Raw genomic sequence first — 25,000 nt, forward strand, 5'->3', positions numbered from 1 at the left:
ATGGATGGGTGGATGGATGGATGGTGGATGGATGGATGGATGGATGGATTGGTGGATGGATGGATGGATGGTGGATGGATGGATGGTGGATAGGTGGGTGGATGGATTGGTGGATGGATGGATGGATTGGTGGATGGATGGATGAGTGGGTGGGTGGATGGATGGGTGGATGGATGGTGGATAGGTGGGTGGATGGATGGATGGATTGGTGGATGGATGGATGAGTGTGTGGGTGGATGGATGGGTGGATGGATGGATGGGTGGATGGATGGATGGTGGATAGGTGGGTGGGTGGATTGGTGGATGGATGAATGGATGGGTGGATGGATGGATGGATCATCATCAACATCATCATTATCAATATCATCATCACCACTCCCATCATTACCATTAAGAACACACATTGTTTATATATATGTATAATAATAATAATAATAATAATAATAATAATAATAATAATAATAATAATAATAATAATAATAATAATAATAATAATAATAATAATAATATAATAATAATAAGAAAAAGAAGAAGAAGAAGAAGAAGAAGAAGACGAAGAAGAATAGTAATAATAACAATAATAATAATAATAATAATAATAATAATAATAATAATAATAATAATAATAATAATAATAATAATAATAATAATAATAATAATAATAATAATAATAATAATAATGCTGAAAACTTATATAGCGCTATAACTCAGAGACACCAGACTGTAAGCGCTTAAATTACAAATTACTTTGTCTGAAACATAATCATTTACACACACAAGCACGCACACACACACACTCACACACACACACACAACACAACACAACACACAACACAAACCAAACCTATCTTGCTTCTCATACCATCTACTAAACTCGAAACAGACATGTTTTAAGCGAACGTTTAAAAATAGACAAAGATTCTTTTTCACGAATGCTCTGTGGTAAGGCGTTCCAAATAGAGGGTCCGAAATGAGAAAAGGATCTCATTCCAGCATTTTTCCGAATTCGAGGGACAACTAGTTTGGTGGAATCACTGGCCGAACGTAAGGGGCGGGGTTTTGAATATCTTTCAATTAGTTCCGAAAGGTAAGAAGGGGCAGTACCTTCAAGACACTAACGAAAGTCAAAATGGAAAGGCTTCGTATGGGAACAAAACAGACAATGGGCCTTTCGGGTACAAACCCTTCGAAGCAAAACAATAAACAAATAAACGTGGAAAACAAATAAAATAAAATGAAAAATAACACGTATCGTCTGTACTCAATGGTGGTTGCACACGTTTATTTATGTATTGTTGTGCTGACGAAGGGTTTGTACCCGAAACGTCCATTGTCTGTTTTGTTCCTATTACAAAGCCTTTCCATTTTCACTCTTTCGTTAGTATTTTACGATCACCAGCTTCAGGCAGCCCTTACCGTTTTCTACCGTCAAGACAACGATACACTAAAACACAAGCTTTGAATTAAATCCTTTTCTCAACAGGCGGCCAATGCAGGTCATGAAGCAGAAGTCTGACAGAATCGCACCTACGCTTCATGAATACTAGTCTGGCAGCGCTGTTTTGGACAATCTGAAGACGTCTCAGATTATATTGCGAAACGCCAAACAACAGAGCATTACATTAATCCAATTTCAATAGTACGAGGGACACAACCAGGTGTTTGGTCACATCCTCAGCTATGAACCGTCTAATGGAAGCAATCTTCTTTAGTTGGAAAAAGATAGATCTAATCAAATTATTAACCCGATGCTCCATCGACAGTCCAGAGTCTAAGAATGTACCAAGGTTTTTCACTTTGTCAACAATTTGAATAGAGTCATCCCCCAGCTTCAAATCTGTTTCACTTTTCAACTTCCTGTTCCCAACATACAGCACCTCCGTCTTATCATCATTCAGTTTCAGTCTGTTCTTATTCATCCATTTCTTAACACTTTGGATACAATTTTTACTATTGGCTGATAGTTCTTGTAAATGTCTCGTATCGGAAACACAGTACAATTGCGTATCATCAATATCGACTAAATATGCTAATTGTCTCATATCTACACGGATATCTCAGCCATCCTCACCTCCATGAGAGAGCACGGCCTTGTACGGTGTGATCAGCTCCATGTCCATCTCGAAAATAGACCCGGATGCTTGGACTGTCCGATACCGTGGGTTGTCCAAGTCAGTGTCCAGGTCCTCTCTACACGATTGGGTGATGGGCGTGTCGTCTAGGAAGGACACAACACAACACACCAATTATTTCAGCACATACTACAACACATGATAAGGCCCCCATATAATAGACCTTGATAGTTTTTGTTTATTTTTGTTCTCTTTTATTTTTAAGGGTTTTACGGCACTTGAAAACATTAAGGTCATATCAGCGCCAGTAAAAAGGAAGAAAATAGTAAAAATTCTAGAATTAAAATTAGCACCAAAGAAAAGGTAAGACAAAGCGGAATTGCTTAAATAAGAAACAGGTGTAGATTCCAAGAGCACGCTATCAAAGTACTTAGTTTGAGATCACCTAAAAGTCTCATCCAGACACAAGCACAGGCCCCCACTAAGAGGAATACACTCAAATGTTTTACAAATCATATATAATACATAGAACAAAACATAATACAATGCACATTAGAGAGATGATTTACAAGACAAAAAACTTTCATCTCCCAAAACTCTAACCATACATTTAACTGTTTCCCTCTCAGCCAGGGTATCCGGCCAGGACCAGGACAAAACCAAGTAATCTCATTCCAAGACAGAAAGCGTGTTGGAAAACAGATATAGGGGGATAGAGGACACAGAAAGTACCCCCCTGCCCACTGTGGCAGGTCAGGTCATGTTTATGTTTTATATAAAGTATAATTTATTATACAGGTAAAAGTGACACCAAGCTGTGGACTGTAAAAAGTAGATTTTAAAAATTGAATATAGCAGCTTAAAAAAAAAAAAAAGAAAAGAAAGAAAAGAAAAAAGAAAATACCAAAATGATTAACGTTTCGGGCTCAAAACCCTGCTTCAGCACACACACACACACACAATAAGAAGCAAATATAGAAATACACTACTTAAAAGCTCTGACAGGTTTTCAAGTAGTAATGTATTTGTGTTTTAATAGGGTTGTTTTGTTTTTGTAGTTGTTGGCTTTTGAGCCCGAAATATTACTTGCTTATTGGGGGGGGGGGGGATTTGTTTTTTGTTCTTTTTATATTTTTTTTTAAAAGCTGTTACATTCAATGTTGCTCATTACTTCTTATTACATAATACAGACATGTGTGAAGAAAAAAAAAAAAAATAAAACACTTATGAACAATAATCGTCTTCTTTTCTTTTTTTTTTTTTTTCTTAACATGATAATTTAAAAAAAATAATAATAAAAGACAAAACAACACCAAAAAAAATTACAATAAAACCAAATTGCACACAACCCTCTTCTTATCAGCACACGTATGAACAAACAACATTACATTACAGAGAGATGATTTACTAGAGGGAAAAAACAAACATCATTTCCCAAAACTATAAATTGACATTCGACTGTTTCCCTCCCAGCCAAGGACTCCAGCCAGGGCCAGGACAAAACCAAGTAATCTCATTCCAAGATAAAGACAGAAAGCAATTGGAAAAGATACAGGGGGATTGAAGACACTATCGGATGAGAGAGAGAGAGAGAGAGAGAGAGAGAGAAAGAGAGAGAGAGAGAGAGAGAGAGAGAGAGAGAGAGAGAGAGAGAGAGAGAGAGAGAGAGAGATGAGGAGAGAGAAAGAGAGTGAGAAGAGAGAGAGAGAGAGAGAGAGAGAGAGAGGGGAGAGAGAGAGAGAGAGAGAGAGAGTGAGAGAGAGAGAGAGAGAGAGAGAGAGAGAGAGCGAGAGAGAGAGAGAGAAAGAGACAGACAGACTGGTGTAATTTATACATAAAATCAACATTGTATATTTTGTCCATTTCTTTTCAAGTCAATGTTGATTTAAACGGCAACAGAGGGGGTAAAGTGGTCGAGTGGTTAAGGCATTGCACTGCCACACGAAAGGTCCCAGATTCAAGCCCCACTTTCATTTATCTTTCCTTGGTCAAGATTACTAACCCCCAATTTATTCACTTTGGACAACATGGGTGATTCCTGTTGACATCAGACATCTTGTTTGATGGATTATCTATATTCCTTTTGGAATGCCTGGGCGACGATATCTTATGATGTCGTTGGCAGAAGGGCATAATTTATAATGATTGCATATATTTATTATTATAATATTATATTTTTGGTGTATTTCCATGTCCATTCAGTTCTTGCACATCATAATCTCGATTCGAATAGATTCTCTCACAAAGCTCAGATCCAATCACGTTTGCTTAAGACTTGAAGGATAAAATAAAATATGACGACCTTATACATTCACTCCATTTCATCACCCATTTATTCCATTCCCATTTATCCATTCCCTTTATTCCATTCATCCATTTATTCCATTCATCCATTTATCCATTCATCCTTTATTCCATTTCATCCATTTTATTCCATTTCACCATTTATTCCATTCCATTTATTCCATTTCATCCATTTATTCCATTTCATCCATTTATTCCATTCCCCCATTTATTCCATTTCACCCATTTATTCCATTCCCCCCATTTATTCCATTCCCCCATTTATTCCATTTCACCCATTTATTCCATTCCCCCCATTTATTCCATTTCATCCATTTATTCACCATTTATCCATTTATCTTCATCATTATCCATTCATCCATTTATTCCATTTCATCCATTTATTCCAATTCATCCATTTATTCCATTTCATCCATTTATTCCATTTCATCCATTTATTCCATTTCATCCATTTATTCCATTCCCCCCATTTATTCCATTTCATCCATTTATTCCATTTCACCCATTTATTCCATTTCACCCATTTATTCCATTTCATCCATTTATTCCATTTCATCCATTTATTCCATTTCATCCATTTATTCCATTTATTCCATTTATTCCATTATCATCACATTTATTCCATTTCTCCATTTTTCCATTTCATCCCATTTATTCCATTTTCCATTATTCCATTTCATCCATTATTCCATTCATCCCATTTATTCCATTTCATCCATTATTCCATTCACCATTTATTCCATTCATCCATTTATTCCATTTCACCTTTATTCACATTCATCCATTTATTCCATTTCCCATTTATTCCATTTCATCCATTTATTCCAATTCATCCATTTATTCCATTTCACCATTTATTCCATTTCACTTATCCATTATCCATTTATTCCATTTCATCATTTATTCCATTTCATCCATTATTCCATTCATCCATTTTCCATTCATCCATTATTCCATTTCATCCATTTATTCCATTTCATCCTTTATATTCCATTTATCCATCCTTATTCCATTATCCATTTATCCATTCACCATTTATTCCATTCACATTTCATTTTCCATTTTCATATCCATTTCATCCATTTCATTCCATTTTCATCCATTTTATCCATTCCTTATTCCATCCATTTATCCATTTCATCCATTTATTCCATTTCATCCATTTATTCCATTATCCATTATTCATTTCTTCCTATTCCATTTATTCATCTCCATTTATTCCACTTATCATCCATTTATTCATTCCCATTTCATCCATTCCCCATTTATTCCATTTCATCCATTATAATTCCATTTTCCACCATTATTTTCCAATTCTTCATTTTTCCATTTCCCATTATCCATTCCACCCATTATTCCATTTCACCATTATTCCATTTCATCCATTTATTCCTTTCCATCAATTATTCCAATTTCATCCATTTATTCCATTTCATCCATTTATTCCATTTCAATCCATTTATCCATACCATTTTCATCCATTTATCCATTACATACCATTATTCATCATCATTTATCATTCCTTTATTCCATTTCACATTTATTCTTCCATTTTCATTCCATTATTCCATTCACCATTTATTCCATTTCATCCATTATTCCATTCATCCTTATCCATTTCATCCATTTAATATCCATTTATCATTCATCCATTTATTCCATTTCATCCATTTATTCCATTCCCCCCATTTATTCCATTTCATCCATTTATTCCATTTCATCCATTTATTCATTCATCCATTTATTCCATTTCACCATTATTCCATTTCATCCATTTATTCCATTTCATCCATTATTCATTTCACCATTATCCATTATTCCCTTATTCATTTCCATTTCCATCATCATTTATTCATTTCATCCATTTATTCCATTCCCATTTTTCCATATTAATTCCATTTATCATCCCATATTCTTCATCCATTTCATTACCATTATTCCATTTCATCCATTTATTCCATTTCATCCATTTATTCCATTCCCCCCATTTATTCCATTTCATCCATTTATTCCATTTCATCCATTTATTCCATTTCCCTTCATTCCATTATTCATTCACATTATTCCATTTCATCCTTTATCCATCTTATTCCATTTCATCCATTTATCCATTCATCCATTATTCCATTTCACCATTATACATTTCATCATTTATCCATTCCATTTATTCATTACATTTATTCCATTTCATTATTCAATTCATTTTCCATCTCTTATTCCATTTCATCCATTTATATCCATTTCATCCATTTATTCCATTTCCACCCATTTCTATTCCATTCATCCTTTATTCCATTTCATATTCATTCTCATTCATCCATTTATTCCATTCATCATTATTCCATTTCATCCATTTTACCATTTCATCATATTCCTCCCATTTATCCATTCATCTTATTCCATTTCACCATTTATTCCATTCACCCATTATTCCAATTCATCCATTTATTCCATTTCATCCATTTATTCCATTTCATCCATTTATTCCATTTCATCCATTTATTCCATTTCATCCATTTATTCCATTTCATCCATTTATTCCAATTCATCCATTTATTCCATTTCATCCATTTATTCCATTTCATCCATTTATTCATCCTTCATCTCATTCTTTATTCCATTTCATCCATTTATTCCATTTCATCCATTTATTCCATTCCCCCATTTATTCCATTTCATCCATTTATTCCATTTCATCCATTTATTCCATTTATTCCATTTCACCCATTTATTCCACTTCACCCATTTAATCCATTCTCCCATTTAATCCATTCTCCCATTTATTCCATTTCACCCATTTATTACATTCTCCCATTTATTCCATTTCTCCCATTTATTCCATTTCTCCCATTTATTCCATTCTCCCATTTATTCCATTCTCCCATTTATTCCATTCTCCCATTTATTCCACCAAAACCTGGAATGTGTCCACATCGATATACGATGAGAATCGTCAAAAATGCAACAGCAAAATCAAAATATCGTTGGAGGTAGAAAATATAGGGAAAAAAACAATAAGAAGAAGACTGTCCACACCAAAACATAACATAGTTATATATAACACAATGAGAAGAAGACTGTGCATACCAAAACATAACATACAGTATTTATATATAAGACAATAAGAAGAAGACTGTGCACACCAAAACATAACATATTTATATATAAGACAATAAGAAGAAGACTGTGCACACCAAAACATAACATATTTATATATACGACAATAAAAACAAACACCAAAAACGAAATGACAATAGAAGGTAAATGTATGAGAAGGGAGGAAAGGGGGGGGGGGGTATGAAATCACAAAGACCTACATAAATCAAACAACATGTCACAATATACAATATATTTCTATCTGAGTTTTCTTATTTTGGTTATATTTTTATTTTTTCAAAGAGGGGGTGCGGCTATGTGGTCTACTGGTATGACACTCGCTTTCGGATTGGAAGGTACTGAGTTTGAGCCTCGCTCGGTGCATAGTTAAGTCCTTGGAGAAGGCTTTTTACTCACATTCTCTCAAAGTACTCAGGTGTAAAATGAGTACCTGGCAGTTAACAGCGTTGTTTTTGTCCGGATAAATTGAAACATCGCCTAACAGGCGTTGTCCCGTCCTAAATGTTAAATGTTGCTGTTGGCCAGGGACACCCTTGCAAAGTGCTGTGAGCACATTCAGTGGATATTGCGCTATATAAAATTTCATTTTTTTTTGTTTTAGAAAGATAAAGGGAAAGGGTAGGGGGAAGGGGTGAAGGGGAGGAGAGATGGAGGGGGGGGAGGGGGGTGAAGGGGAGGAGAGATGGAGGGGGGGGGGGGGCAGGAATTTGGTAAAACACATTGATTCCACTTTTTCTTAACACCCTCAGGTTCATCGTGATTGCAAATCGAACGAATTTATTCAAATTTTAAAATTTACTTTTCATTCATTTGAACTCAAGAGAGATAACATATCCACGCAAGAAAATAACAACACACTTAGATAAACACACAAAAAAAATAATTTTTAAACCAAAAAAAAAAACAACAACAACAACAAAAAACACGAGAAAATGATTGGGAAATGCTGCAGTTGTTTGAGAACGGAGAGATAAAGAGATAACACACAGTCACAGAATGTTCCATACTACCACAGAGATAAAGAGATAACACACAGTCATAGAATGTTCCATACTACCACAGAGATAAAGAGATAACACACAGTCATAGAATGTTCCATACTACCACAGAGATAAAGAGATAACACACAGTCATAGAATGTTCCATACTACCACAGAGATAAAGAGATAAAACACAGTTATAGAATGTTCCATACTACCACAGAGATAAAGAGATAACACACAGTCATAGAATGTTCCATACTACCACAGAGATAAAGAGATAACACACAGTCATAGAATGTTCCATACTACCACAGAGATAAAGAGATAACACACAGTCATAGAATGTTCCATACTACCACAGAGATAAAGAGATAACACACAGTCATAGAATGTTCCATACTACCACAGAGAGATAAAGAGATAAAACACAGTTATAGAATGTTCCATACTACCACAGAGATAAAGAGATAACACACAGTCATAGAATGTTCCATACTACCACAGAGATAAAGAGATAAAACACAGTTATAGAATGTTCCATACTACCACAGAGAGATAAATAGATAACACACAGTCATAGAATGTTCCATACTACCACAGAGATAAAGAGATAACACACAGTCATAGAATGTTCCATACTACCACAGAGAGATAAAGAGATAAAACACAGTTATAGAATGTTCCATACTACCACAGAGATAAAGAGATAACACACAGTCATAGAATGTTCCATACTACCACAGAGATAAAGAGATAAAACACAGTTATAGAATGTTCCATACTACCACAGAGAGATAAATAGATAACACACAGTCATAGAATGTTCCATACTACCACAGAGATAAAGAGATAACACACAGTCATAGAATGTTCCATACTACCACAGAGAGATAAAGAGATAAAACACAGTTATAGAATGTTCCATACTACCACAGAGATAAAGAGATAACACACAGTCATAGAATGTTCCATACTACCACAGAGATAAAGAGATAACACACAGTCATAGAATGTTCCATACTACCACAGAGATAAAGAGATAACACACAGTCATAGAATGTTCCATACTACCACAGAGAGATAAAGAGATAAAACACAGTTATAGAATGTTCCATACTACCACAGAGATAAAGAGATAACACACAGTCATAGAATGTTCCATACTACCACAGAGATAAAGAGATAACACACAGTCATAGAATGTTCCATACTACCACAGAGATAAAGAGATAACACACAGTCATAGAATGTTCCATACTACCACAGAGATAAAGAGATAACACACAGTCATAGAATGTTCCATACTACCACAGAGAGATAAAGAGATAAAACACAGTTATAGAATGTTCCATACTACCACAGAGAGATAAAACATCCATACTACCACCACAACCGGTGATGCGTCTTCACCTCATTTGATTTAATAAATAGTAAAAAAAAAAGTCAGTGCATAACATAACCAGTCGGAAGGTGAAAATTTAGGATTTTCATTTTCTGAAAGAATATACTTCCCCAGAGCATTTTAATCTTTATGTGAAGTAAATCGGGTGATTTTTCATGACGTTATGATCAGATTTATGGGAAAGGTTTCCAGAAACTTGTCTCAAATTTCATACTTTTTTCAACTTGACTAGCTGTAAAAAATATCTAGAAGTGAAGTTAAGCTTTGATATCTCCTGAAGATGTACAAAAAGGGTTGATTTAATCATTTATGACAAGAATTCATTTTTGATTTTTAAAAATGACCTTCTAACTAAACTTGGTAATATTCAGTTCAAACCTTTTCACCATCCGACTGATTATGGCATTCAGTGTAACAATTGACATGTACATATATAATTGACTGACACACCAAATACAACAGACTATGTCCTTCATCACATACAGACATTGAACTACTACACACATACACATACACACTACTACACACATACACATACACACTACTACACACATACACATACATACTACTACACACATACACATTCACACTACTACACACATACACATACACACTACTACACACATACACACTACTACACACATACACATACACACTACTACACATACACATACACACTACTACACATACACATACACACTACTACACACATACACACTACTACACACATACACATACACACTACTACACACATACACATACACACTACTACACACATACACATACACATACACACTACTACACACATACACATACACACTACTACACACATACACATACACATACACACTACTACACACATACACATACACACTACTACACACATACACATAAACATACACACTACTACACACATACACATACACACTACTACACACATACACATACACACTACTACACATATACACATACACACTACTGCACACATACACATACACACTACTACACATTATAGAGCTGCCAACTTCAAATGTTTAAAAATTCGTAGTTTTTCCTATAAAATTAACTTTACAAATAAATATTTTACGAATTTTTCATTGTAGAAGGCAGATCTGAACAAACACATATATATACATATACAGACTTGTGTGTTTCAATAAATTACCTCTCTGGTTTTTCTTCAGTAATTTTTTCCCTGAAAAAATGATTTTGTTTTATTTTATTTTTTGAGACTTTAAAATGGCATTAATTTGATTCAATTTAATCATTTATCAAATTAATCTCTTTTTTCTCAGGATTCTATTTCATAATGATACATACCTCTTTGGATTTGGGCAACACTCGATAGTACTATGGTGACACCGACACAAAAGTTAAACACGGCCATGTGGTCTTGTGGTATGGCACTCGCTTTTGGATCGGAAGGTCCCGGGTTCGAGCCTCGCTCAGCGCAAAGTTGAGTCCTTGGAGAAGTCTCTTTACTCAAATTCTCTCACCGTACTCAGGTGTAAAATGAGTACCTGGCAGTCAACAGCATGTCTCTGTCCAAAAAAAATTGTAACATCGTCTAGCAGGTGTCATGTCCCTTCCTAAAATGTTAAATGTTGCTGGTGGCCAGGGCCCCCTTGTAAAGCGCTTTGAGCACATTTAGTGGATATTGCGCTATATAAAAGCTCATTTTTTAACTTAAGATACTGGAATGGTCTTCTCGAACACAACAGATTTAGAAACATTCAAACGAAGACGATCAACATTCTTCAGCCTAAAACACCAACAACGGCTTCTGTCACATTCAACAACTCTCTCCGCCATCCGATACAAATACTCAGAATTGAGTCGACTTTGGGTAACATTCAGATTCAGATTCAGATACGGATTCAGGTTCAGATTCATTCAGAATCATGTTCTTGTTCAAATTTCGATTCAGATTCATTCAGATTCACGTTCACATTCAGGTTCATTCAGATTCTGGTTCAGGTTCAAATTTTGATTCAGATTCAGGGTCAGATTCATTCAGAATCATGTTCTTGTTCAAATTTTGATTCAGATTCAGGGTCAGATTAATTCAGATTCATGTTCAAATTTTGATTCAGATTCAGGGTCAGATTCATTCAGATTCATGTTCTTGTTCAAATTTTGATTCAGATTCAGGGTCAGATTCATTCAGATTCATGTTCTTGTTCAAATTTTGATTCAGATTCAGGGTCAGATTCATTCAGATTCAGATTCACGTTCTTGTTCAAATTTTGATTCAGATTCAGGGTCAGATTCATTCAGATTCACGTTCAAATTTTGATTCAGATTCAGGGTCAGATTCATTCAGATTCACGTTCTTGTTCAAATTTTGATTCAGATTCAGGGTCAGGTTCATTCAGATTCATGTTCAGGTTCAAATTTCGATTCAGATTCAGATTCAGATTCATGCAACTACAAACCTGCCAAATTTTCAAAATTTAAAAAAAGGGAATTTTACATTAGTCAAACCTGAGCCAGTCCCACGAATAACAACTTATAACAAATTCAACCATTTTATCTCCAACTTTCACTACTTCTAAAGATAGTTCGAAGATGACGTCACTCAGGTCTTTGTTATTGTTTTTTGCCATCCGCGTTTATGAGTAATGCTCACTAAACTGTATTAACCCGATTATAAACGTTCATGGATACACACAGTTTTGTGTGTTGGTCCGTTATACTTCCGGATGGCAATGTTATGAGCTTCTTAGCCAAGCGCATACTATCTATAGCAAAATGTATTTTCTATTTTTTTAAATTAAAAAAGAAAACCAAAATCCAATCTGCTAAGACCTACTTTCCCATTCCAAGTCATGTTCTGTACTCTCCTCCATCACGTCGTCATCTTCGTAATCGTCGTCGTCGTCGTCATCATCGTTATCAATATCGTCCCTCAGGTCAGTGTCAGGGACTATCTTTTTCCTTGCGTGATCTGAAAAAAATAAAATAATAAAAAAATAACCAAAAAAAAAAAACAGTACTGAATTGAGGAAACAAGGCTGAAGTTAGTCAGTTCTTTGATAATGGGTTTAAACAACCATTTCAATGATTAGTTCTCACTAAATTCTAACAATCAGCCTATGAAAGTTAAAGATTGCAAACAGATTGATGTGTTGGAAATCAATCAACAACCAATCAGAGGAGCTGTCCAAGCCCGAACCTGAGAAGGCGATCGGCAATAAGTCGTGTTTAAATATAATGAAAAAAAATTGAGCTTTTATATAGCGCAATATCCACTAAATGTGCTTGAAGCGCTTTAAAAGGGGTCCCTGGCCAACAGCAACATTTAACATGTAGGACGGGACATGTTGGGCGATATTATAATTATTCGTACACAGATAATGCTGTTAACGGCCAGGTGCTCATTTTACACCTGAGTACGGTGATAGAATGTAAGTAAAGAGTTTTTTTCCAAGGACTCAACTATATGCCGAGCGAGCGAGGCTCGAACCCAGGACCTTCCAATCCGAAAGCGAGTGTCATACCACAAGACCAGATAGCTGCACGATAGAACTGCTGTTAAACAACGGATATCCTCCCAGCAATGGATAGCATTAAGATAAAAAGCAGTCTGTTAGGGACCAACATGAGGCATTGGCTTTAACCAGAAGTCGATTTCACCCTCTCCCTACCAAGTATAGGAAAATCATCACATTCCATTTGTTACGATACAACCAACATTTTTCTTATTCAAATTTCTTTTGTACAGCATAAAATTTCAAGAAAATGAACAGTGTGTTGTAGAGCATGTTTTGCTAAAGAAATTATGTATGGCTTGAACTTACTACTGCTATTGTGTTTGAGTGATAAAAAATATATTTTTGTGTTAGTTGAGTGTGAAGTTTTGGGGAAAATCCTGACCATGGCTGGTAAGGAGAGAGGGTTAAATAGTTTTGAATTGTTGTGGATTCCACGGCATTTGGGTATGTGTCGGAAACAGTTGATAAATCATCTAAGATCTAAAATTAAATTTGTTCTAAAACCACAGCTGGTAAATTAAACAATGCACTAAAACAAAAAAAATAATTATTCCGTTGATCTCCAGTACTAGGTCGTGACAACTCACCTCCTATTTAAGAACAAAAGACTAAAATTTAATTTTAGAGCTTAGATGATTTTTTATTTTATTTATTTTTTTTTTGAGAGTTTTTACAAAAATAGGGAATGAGATTAGCGGAAGAGTAGCGTCCCTTGATTGGACGTCACCGGTGGAGAAGTTATTTGTAAACAAACCAACTACAAGCCAAGCGCTCCAGACACAAATTTTATTATTCATATTTCTGTACAAAAATGCATAACGTTGATTATCATATGCATTTTTGTAAAGAAATATGAATAATAAATTTTGTATTTGGAGCGCTTGGCTTGTAGTTGGTTTGTTTACAAATGACTTCTCCACCAGTGACTTCCAATCACGGGACGCTACTCTTCTGCTAATCTCATTCCCTATGAGGGTCCTTTAAATAGATCGATATATTTGAAGGACGAGCTTTCTGGCCAATTGATGTGTCTATCACGAGTATCACCATTAGCTGGTTAAGGGTGTTGGATAATGCAGATTCCACTGTCATTGGTAAAAAAATTAAAATATGTTTTTTTTCACGAATCTTGATGGAATGTGTAGAAAATTATGAAGATAGATAAACAGTAGAGAAAGACAGAGAAAGACAGAGAGAGAGAGAGAGAGAGAGAGAGAGAGAGAGAGAGAGAGAGAGAGAGAGAGAGAGAGAGAGAGAGAGAGAGACTCGCGGGTCTACTTTTTGACCTTTGTTTTATATTTTTGTAGTTATGTCCCTTGGTTTATTCCTCAAAAGAAAAAAAAAAAAGAAGAATCAAGATGGCGCTTGTCGGTTGATTTTGAAAGAAGAGCTTTTACTTTGTTTTATTTTGTCATTGCCATTCCCTTTGAACTGTGTTGATAATCTGCTACATTTCGAACCGAATGTGAAAATGGCATCTCTAGAGATGCCAACTAAAAAATTCAAAAAATTTGTGATTTTTAGGAGATAAAAATTGTAGCCTCTAAAGTTAACTTATGGATCAACTATTTTCTTTCACAAAGAACAAATAACACTTCAACATCATTAAAACTATGTAGTCTTATGTCAACGTTTCAATGACTTAGAGATGCTTATGCCCTGCAACCAGCAGCTTGCTAATAGTTCTAAACAAAGAAAATCGGTACTTTTTATTCTTCATGCTGGCTAGAACATTTTCACATGTCATGAGATCAGAATGTATAAAAGCCAAAACATGATCATATTTATGTTTTTCTCCTCTGGATACACTTTTATGCTTGTCAGAGAAGTATTTCATAAGGGCGTCCGCCAGTGTGAGATGGGTTTAGCGTAGAGTCGGTTGCTAAGTTACTCTGCGTCAATACGAGGGACGTGACATCACGACTGTTGAAGCCTATTGGAACCAGATATATATTCGTAATTCTACGAATCTTTGGCCGTGGTAGGCAGGTGGGCATCTGTTCTTACCAGGGTTGTGTTGGATTCCGGCCACATCCTGTATGTCATCGTCCTGCCACTCGTCTCGATACACGGCACCCTGGGAGGGGGGGGGGGGGGGGGATGGAGGGGAAGAAAATGATATGAATCAATTCATAGTGCCAGTCAACATGATTTTATGTCAAATACAAATTATAAGTGGAGTCGTTCCCGTTAGCAAAATTGGTGGAGGTTTGTTTCTTTTTTAAAGGTCATATAAGCGCCAGTAAAAAGGAAGAAAATGGGATGGTCAAAAGTTCTAGAATTAGAAAAAGTAAGACAAAGGGGAATTGGTTCAAATAGTTAACAGATGTAGATTCCAAGAGCATGCTATCAGTGTACTTACTTAAAGTCTCATCCAGACACAAGCACAGGTCCCCACTAAGGGGAACACACTCAAATGTTTACAAATCATATATAATATGTAAAACAAAAATAATACAATGCACAGCAGAGAAATGATTTACAAGACAAAAAAAATATCATCTCCCAGAATTCTAACCATACATTCGACTTTTTCCCTCCCAGTCAAAGGCTCTGGCCAGGGCCAGGAGAAAAAAAATACAACAGGTAATTTTATTCCAAGACAAAGACAGAAAGCATGTTGCAGACCTGCCAACCTTTTGAAAATGAAAAGAGGGACACCCGACCGAACTGAACATGTTGACGACACAAACCATTTTAACCGTAAACGATAGAACCCCATATAATTACTTGAAATCCATCGTAAATAAAGTAGAGGTTTTTTTATTATTATTATTTTCTTTTTATAGATTCGATTCTTTCTGTTTTGATTTTTTTTTTTTTTTTTTTATAGATTCGATTTTTTTTTTTTTTTTTTTTAATAGATTCGATTTTTTTTTGGATTTTTTTTAAAGAAAATAATTTTCAAAAATGAAAGAAGGCTTGGCGCAAATGCGGGACGGTTGGCAGGCCTGATGTTGGAAAAGAGATATTATAGGAGGATAGAAGATACAATGAGTATCCACTATTGTACGGCTATGTGGTCTTGTGGTATGACACTTGCTTTCGAATCGGAAGATCTTAGGTTCGAGCCTTGTTTGACGCATTGTTGAGTCCTTGGAAAAAGCTCTTTACTCACATTCTCTCACTGTAGTCAGGTGTAAAATGAGTACCTGGCCGTTTACAGCGTTGTGTCTGTAGGCTTCATGTCTCACCCTACATATTAATTGTTGCTGTTGGCCAGAGACCCTTAGTAAAGTGCTTTGACCACATTAAGTGGATATTGCGCTATATAAAAGCTCAACTATTTTTTTTTAATGGGAGGTCATGAACCCCACCCAGTCTTCAAATACGATTGGATGACAACACAAGACCAAAACACCACAGATACGATATCAAAATAGGGACAAAACTGAAGAGGAATTTTCTTTTATTTTTAATTAAAAGTCTTGCTTCAAACTCTAGGCATTCGGGTATGGAAGAAGAGACAGCAACAACTGAGCTACCAGGACGCCTACGAGAATAATGGCAGTAGGGCCTTTGCCTTTGCTTCGTACCCGAGAGGTACCGAGTTCCACCACCCGCCGCTGCGCTGTGTGGCCTTGAGCAAGTCACCTCGCCCTAGCACAAATTGCAGGACTACACTATGGCTGACGCCTGGGTTATTCCAGTCAGTCTTCCATTGGAATAGACCCTCGAGAAAAATTTCCCCTATGGGATGAATAAAGGGAATTTTTAAAAATTATTTTATGAATAAAAGCATTGGGCCCATGGATCCGGAGCTTATCCCAGTTTCTATAGCGTGAAATGGACAATAGAAATTGCTTGCTGCCCTTTGGATTAGTCTATCACAAAACACCAAACACCAACACCAAACTCAGAGTATACCAGGCATGTGTACTCAGTAGCCTACTGTATGGCAGTGAATCCTGGACAACATATGCCAGACAGGAGAACTGCCTGGAAAACTTCCACATTCGCTGTCTACGACGAATTTTATGCATCAGGTGGCAGGACAGACTCACTAACAATGCAGTGCTAGAAAGAGCCAACTCCTTCAGTATGCATCTCATGCTCTGCCAGCGACGTTTGCGATGGCTTGATCACGTACACAGGATGGACGATGGACGCATGCCCAAAGACATCATGTAAGGTGAACTAGCTTCTGGACGGCGACCAACTGGCCGTCCAGCTCTGCGCTTCTATGATGTCTGCAAACGAGACATGAAATTGACAGGCATCGACTCAAAACACATGGGAGTCGCTGGCTGACGACCGCAGCGGCTGGAGATGTGCGGTGATGGAGGAAGTGAAGAGAGGGGAGGAGAGGAGAGGAGAAAGAAGAAGTTTGAGGAGAGGAGAGCAAGGAGGACAGAGAGGCAGCAGATCCAAATACCAAACACACAGTCAAACTACGTGTGCAGCAACTGCGGTAGAGACTGCCATGCAAGGATTGGTCTGCTGAGTCACACCCGTCGTTGCTCTCAACAGGACTGATGAGACTAAAGCCATACAGGGCGCAAACCATCGTCTCTTGAGACGGAAGGATGCCTACTACTACTACAAGTCTATCACAAAGTACTTTCCACCGAATCTAACAGACACAGCTACCTATTTACTGCTGGGTAGACAGGCGGGAGGTTGAAAAAAAAAATCTCGACTGCATCCGGGATGGATCTCGGTCCCTTTGTGTGTGAAGCGAGTGCTCTACCAACTGAGCTATCCCCCCCCCCCCCCCCTGTGTGTGTAGCGAGTGCTCTACCAACTGAGCTATCCCCCCCCCTGTCAAGACCATAAAGGAGACTCATGTTTGACTGGATAATATGTACTTCTATTCGACAGTTTAAAGAAATAAATTAAAAAAAAAAAAATTTAACCTTAAAACTTCAAATTCACACGACACCATAGTAAAACAGATGAATGAAAAGGGCACAGTGAACATTCATATTAACAACATCTAGAATGAAAAATTGTAAAAATCAAAGTCAAAGCCACCCAGTAGAAATAGTTTAACAAACTTTTAATAAACCCTAGAGGTCAAATTTCCCCTATGGGATGAATAAAGGGACATTTTATATCTCATTTCATTTTATGACCCAAGTTTAGTGTTTTTGTTGTTTAACATTTCTAATGCCTCGAACCAAACAGGAGGGGCATTTTCCAAATCTGAAAAGAAAAATATTAAAAAAACAAAAAAAAAAACAAACAAAATACCCCAAGTGTTTTTTTTTTGTTTTTTCTTTCAATTTATATATATATAAATGAAAAAAGTGAATTTATGCCTAACCTTGATAGAACAGAGAGATGTTCCTGACTGAGAATGACCTAACCTCAATGGGTCATGGTTCAAGGCCACGGGGTCAAGTGGGCGGGAAATCCTCTTGGACGCTGAGGGAGTGGTTTCCTTTCTTTTCTTCTTTTTGTATTTCTTTTCAATTTGACCAGCACCCCCTTCATCATCAACAGCGGGATTCCCACCATTGGGAGGCTGTCCTCTGGAGGACCCAAGGGTTTTAACCATTGTTTCAGACACACAATCTACTTCAGCTGTTGTTGTTTTTGTCGTTGTGGTTGTGGCAATTGATTCGGCTGCAGTTACAACATCAACATTCAGGGTTTCCACAGACATGGACAAGGAGGAACTGGGAGGTTGGGAATGGGAAAACTGAGAAGGCGTTTGTGGTTGGAATGATGATGATGTCACACAGGGTGACACAGGGTCAGCTGTCACAGTTGAAAGGTCAGATTCAAAGTCACGAGGGAAACGACGACTAGTACTAGAGCTACTGGTATTTGAATTGTTATCTTTTGCCGAGGCTACAGGCGATGCGGGGAGTTCTGTAGTCACTAAGGGAGGAAGAGATGGGGGAGGGGAAGAAGAGGAGGAGGAGGAGGAACACTGCGTACTGGTTTCTAGTAGGCGTTTTGATAACAATGATGATGCAGGAGATGATGTTGACAGTTGTGGTAGAGGAGATGGTTGGAATGATGAGATAGAGGAAAAGGAAGAGGAAGTTCCACTCGGTGCATCGATAGTACGTTTGATTTGACGAGAACTAGAGGAGGCGATACTATTGTTATCATTATCTCTCGTCTTGCTAACGATATGATCTGAGGTGGTTGGGCTAGAATAGTCATTAGTATTGTCATTGTTAGTCGTATGGGCCACGGTTTTATTACTTTCATTGTCTTTAACAACGGATGATAACGACAAGGAACACTGGGCTAAGCGGGAGGTGGGGGGGGAAGCAACAACATCAATAAAAGGTTTTGATGAAGATTGTGAGGAAGGGGACAAAGACGACTGTGACAATAACAAAGGGGGTGAAGGGGAATGTGGTGAGGCTGGTGACAGAGGCGATGACAGGATATCAAAATCCACACAACGGATAGCATTCTCTGCTAGCTCTATCAATCCACCAACCTTTTGTCTTTCGGCCTCCAGCAGTGGATCTTTATCCGCTTCCATATCCAAAGGCCCTCCATCCAATCCGCCTTTCTCTCCTGCATATCTGCTGCCCCCCTCCTCTTCACCAGAAATGCTTATCCTTCCCATTGAGGTCATGTAGATCTCTTTGGCTCCTCCCGACATTGAAGAATTCAAATCCAAAGCATCTCCAATGCGGTCATCAGTGTCTGAGACCTTACATATTTTGTCTTTACCGGCATCGTCACCGAAATCCCACATCGACTCCTCCTTGGGTTTTACCTCTTCCTCGGCATAATCCATTTCCTTTTCCCGAGCCAGCTCATCGGCAGATGGGGAGATTGGCGGTGGTGGAGATTTGAGAATCCTGGGAGAAGTCACCTGTGTCAAATATTCCAGATCCTCGTCTGCGATGTCGTGGCTAAAACTCACCCTGATTCTCTTCTTTGCCTTTTTGATCTCACTGACGGCTGGTGGAGTGAGGGGTGCCATTGCTGCACCACCTCCAAAACTCATGGCATCGCCCACTTCACAAAACCTGTCACAACTGTCATCATTGTTATTATCAAAATCTTCTGCACGCTTTGCCATAGCAAATTTATCTCCCTTCTTCTTACCTTCTTTCTCCCCGGAAACCTCCTTTGCTGCTTTTTGAGATTTTAAAGGCATAACATTTTGACTTCCTCTCCCCTTCTTCTTCTCTTCTCTCTCATTTGCCATGAGCCCCATCCCACCTCCTGCACAAGGTGGATTCACATCGGAATCAAACTCACTTCCTGGAAGCTCATGCCCACTTACTCGTCTAAAACTCTCTCCCTCCACCACTTCCCTACCTGAATCTGTCATGGTTGAGAATGAAGCTTCGTTGGAGGTGACGATGTCCAGATTGCCATGCAAGGGATCCATGCTAGGGAGATACTCCGTCTCCAAATCATCTCTCTTCACAAACTCGTCATTTTCACAATCATTCACAACGTCTTTCTTACCCCCACTGCCGTCGTCCGAGGTATCGCTTGCCAGATTGGACTGGCGACGACTTGAATCCTCCCGAGAGAATCGCCTCGGGTAATCCTCCGATATGGATATTTTACGGCCAGGAAACGACGTGATGGGACTGTCGTCGTAGTCATCCAGTATGTCGTGGAATCGGATTTCCGATGAACTTCTCCGTTCTGGAAACGACGTCACCATTTCATTTTCTTTAATAGTTGACGTTGCAACGTCCACATCTCGAGACCACTTCCTTTCGCTGGCAAACCCAGCCACACCACCACTACCACTGGCAGCAGCTGCTGTATACTGGTCGGAAGATGACGGGGATCCCTTTGACCACTTCCTGTTACTGGACATGTTAGTGTTCACACCCATTCCTACAGCTTCCTCCACACCCACACAGAAATCCTTATCAACCAGCCTGCCTTCTCGGCCATCAATATAATCATCAATATTTTCCTCTCTCTCTATATCATCAGCGTCATAGCCTTTACTTTCCCAATCTTCATCATCATCTCCCTCTTCAATCGCCTCTCCCTCTTCGTCCTCTTCCAGATCCACGGTATCCTCTCTGTAAACATCCCCCACCGACCCATCCAATGCTTCCACGGAAAACCCATCCACATCGTCTTCCTCTTCATCTTCATCACCTTCTTTCTCCCCTCCTCCTTCCCCGACTTTTCCAAGCTCTGCCAGTCCATCCATATTGACACCCAAGTTGTCTGTTATGACTATGCTCAGTCTGGGGACGGCCATGTAGCCTTTGCCAGTGGCATCGCCATCCCCTTGTTCCTCTTCCTTTCCCTCACCACGACCACCAACACCACGACCACCAACACCACCATTCTCACCACTCCCACAATTCACCAATCCATTTCTATCAGCTCTACCATCGGCATTCTGCGTGGATGACGACGCGGACGATAACGAAGTTGAAGCATTCGGGAAATTCTCCAACACGCCTTGGATCAAATCCCTGGCCCACTCATACGCCAACTCATTCAAAGCAGCGTCGGTCAGTTCCTCCTCCTCCTCCTCCTCTCCTTCAGCAATAACCCCCTCCTCCCCCTCTCCAACATTATTCAAATGACCAGGTGAACACGTCTTATCCAAACCCTGCCCTCCACAAAGAGCACCCAGACTCCCTTTTCCAAAATCTTTACAATCCTTTAATCCATTTTCAATTCCTGGTTGAAACGAGTTCTTTCCCTTGTCTGACCAGCCGACCTTGCTCCTCCCTCCATCACGGCCAGGGCCAGGGCCAGCGCTGAGATCAAATCCCACAGAATGACGTTTTGGAACGACACTCGATGACCCAGCCTTCGCACTTCCAGTCGATGACGGAGACGAAAATGAAATGCTTCTAACGTCTCTCTTTGAGACGCTGACATTATCCGAGGTGAGTTCGGAAATGGGATTGACAAAGGCATCGCCCTCTCCATCAAGTTTCCTGTTGACTTCACCAGTTGAAGCGGCTGTATGAGGAGAAGAATGACGTTTTGGAAGGACATTTGATGATGCAGCCTTCTCACTTCCAGTCAATGGAGGGGACGAAAACGAAATGCTTCTACCTTCTCTCTTTGAGACGCTGACGTTATCCGAAGTCAGATCGGAAATGGAGCTGACAAAGTCATCGTCCTCCCCATCAAGTTTCCTGTTGACTTCACCACTTGAAGCGGCTTTATGAGAAGCACAGGAAACGTCATCACCACTACTATTACAGCCATGAGCACCACAACCAGCACCATTATCATCATCAACAAAACCACTACAGCTGGACAGGTTAGCATTCCCGTTCAACATCTTCCACACCTCACTATCCCCATCACCCCCACCACCACCACCCCCACCACCATCACCATCACTCATCTGCAATGCTGCAGCGGCGATACTCTGCGATACGATATCCTCCGCTGCTTGGAACATTTCTATTTCCTCCTCCATCATGGCCGACTCGTTTAACGGAGAGAAAAGCTCGGAATTGCTTCTGCTGCATCCTACAACAACATTCCCCTCTTTGAAGTCCCCACCAGGACTCAACCCAAATCCTCCATCGTGGCCTCCAATAGAAGGAGGTGGTATAGCCGATCTGCCAACCTGTTCCCTTCCATTCAAACCACCTCCACCTTCCTCTTGTGCTACGGCAACATTGTCTACATTGTTGAATCCAAAAATGACCTTGGACTTGTCACTTTGACCTTGACCTCCTGGTGTAAATACGTCATCTTTCGGGGTAGCAGATGCTGACGCTGATGTGAAATCTGACCGGATAGCTCCGGCCAATCCGTTAGCCACAATATTGCTAACATGGCCACCACTTCCAGTATCCGAGGCAGGGGTCCCGACGTAATCCACACTCATCGACAGCAACGACTCTACATCCGACATCGTGTTCTGAGAGTCTGACTGGCTACTAGAGTGCCTTGCACTTCCACCTCCAACGCCGACACCTACAGCACTTTTAGCACCGCAGACGACGACATCACCACCAGCACTGCCAGTGGGCCCGATAACATTTACCAGACCGCAGCCGACAACATCCTCGTCTCTGCTGCCACCACCGCTATTCGACGAGGCACTCCTCTTCCCACCACCTCCTTTTGCACTGACCCCATTTCCTCCTCCACCTCCTTCACATCCTCCAAGTTTCTCCGTACTCAACCGTTCAGCCACCTCATTCAAGTCAGTGAGCCGCCCTCTGGCCTCCAAGACCCATCCATCTTTATAACTGTTCTGAGGAGTGAAAGCGTGGATGGGACTCTCTAGACTGACTCCTCTGGATTTCACTCCCGGACTCCGACACCCGCCGATGGAATCTTCACTACTGGCACTGGCACGACTAGAACAATTTCCAAACATGGCCGCCTGCTTGGCCCGAATCTTGGCCACAACTTCAGCGCTATTCAGACTGGTGAGGTTTTCGGCCAGATTCATCATGGAACCCGCCCCACTGCCAGCGTAGCTGTTCTGGGGAGTATACGGCCCTCCACTGAAATCTCCAGCTCCAGGTGAAGATGTGGACCAGGTATTGAAATGAGACCGTTTCTCGCTAACTTTTTCCTCAATTCCAGCGCGTGCTAGTCTGGGAATATCCACACCCCCACCCCCACTAACAGAATTGGCCGAGGCATTTCCTACTGATGACGCTGTCCCTGCTGTGGGCGAATCACTCTGGCCGTAGGTCCCCGCTATATCACTACAACTTGTGTAACTATTTTGAGGTACGACCGGGGACATCAAAGAACTACCTGCACCTCCAGACGACAAAAGCCCGCCACCAGTTCCGAAAACCGTCAAACTTGGACCAAACTCCGAACCGGAAGCTGATGATGTCATCAGGAGGTCGTCGCTGCTATTCTCCAAGCCAAACCGCCCAGCATTGGCCGTGGAGTTTGAATTCCTCATGGTCATAGCTTTCTTCTTCTCTTGAATTCTCTCCACCATTTCCTTGCTGTTAAAACTGGGCAGATGTGTTTGCCGCACTGGGTCCTGCCCGATGACCGGACTCATACAGTAGCTATTGGGAGGGGTTTCTGGGTAACTCGGGATATTGGACGTCGGCCCGGACCCAACCGTGTCCGACTCGCTGTTGTTGAAATTCGTGTTCGGAGCCGTAAAACGTTGAGTGGATTCCTCATTGCACACATTCACATTTTTGTAGTCAGAGTTCACAGACTGATCTGTTCCAGTCTGCAATTGTATAGCACCTGATGCGGTAAGATTAGTAGTTGTAATATTATTATTCACATTATCAAAATTCTCACCACTTTGGCCGTAGCCAATTTGAGAATTTTCCGACACGTCACTTTTTCCATCCCCTTCCCCAGCAGACTTTATCAGTCCTTCCCCTACCGTTGGTTCCTCTCCATCTTTCTCTCCTTTCTCAACCTCTGACATCTGATTGGACAGAACACTGGAATTGGACACTCTCCTCACACTGTGGTCCCCTTCCACACTGGAATGCCTAGAACTCCGTTGCCCAGGTGGTCCATCTTTCCCCTCCTCCCCTGGTCCCCCGCCACCCGTGCTATCCTTTCTACTGTTATTATCCAACGAGTCGAAATCGCATGCACTGTCGCTGCTTAGACTGGGTGAAATGAGAGACCGGGTGCCCACAGCTGCCAGATCGAACACGTCCTGAGAGGTACGGAAATGATCGCTTTGTGCAATCTTTGCCATGTTGATATGACGTCGCATTTGCATCTCACAGATCTTGTCTTGCTCTTCAT

At 39.6% G+C, this 25,000-nt stretch overlaps 1 protein-coding gene across 1 annotated transcript in view; it reads right to left on the minus strand.

The window, feature by feature from the left end:
* The window catches only part of LOC144960677 (uncharacterized), a gene marked incomplete in the record, with an annotated part of 100,395 nt that overhangs the window by 16,208 nt on the left and 59,187 nt on the right, over window positions 1–25,000 (minus strand). The window contains 5 exon segments of the mRNA XM_078893958.1: window positions 2,072–2,218; window positions 11,044–11,073; window positions 12,691–12,825; window positions 15,380–15,449; window positions 18,639–25,000. The exon segment at window positions 18,639–25,000 is cut by the window's right edge and continues 295 nt beyond it. Of these exon segments, the coding sequence (XP_078750084.1) occupies window positions 2,072–2,218; window positions 11,044–11,073; window positions 12,691–12,825; window positions 15,380–15,449; window positions 18,639–25,000 (6,744 nt within the window).

This window comes from Berghia stephanieae, chromosome 15, assembly GCF_034508935.2.
Source record: "Berghia stephanieae isolate SIO BIC M18660-M18661 chromosome 15, UCSD_Bste_1.3, whole genome shotgun sequence".
Classification (NCBI taxonomy): Eukaryota; Metazoa; Mollusca; class Gastropoda; order Nudibranchia; family Aeolidiidae; genus Berghia; species Berghia stephanieae.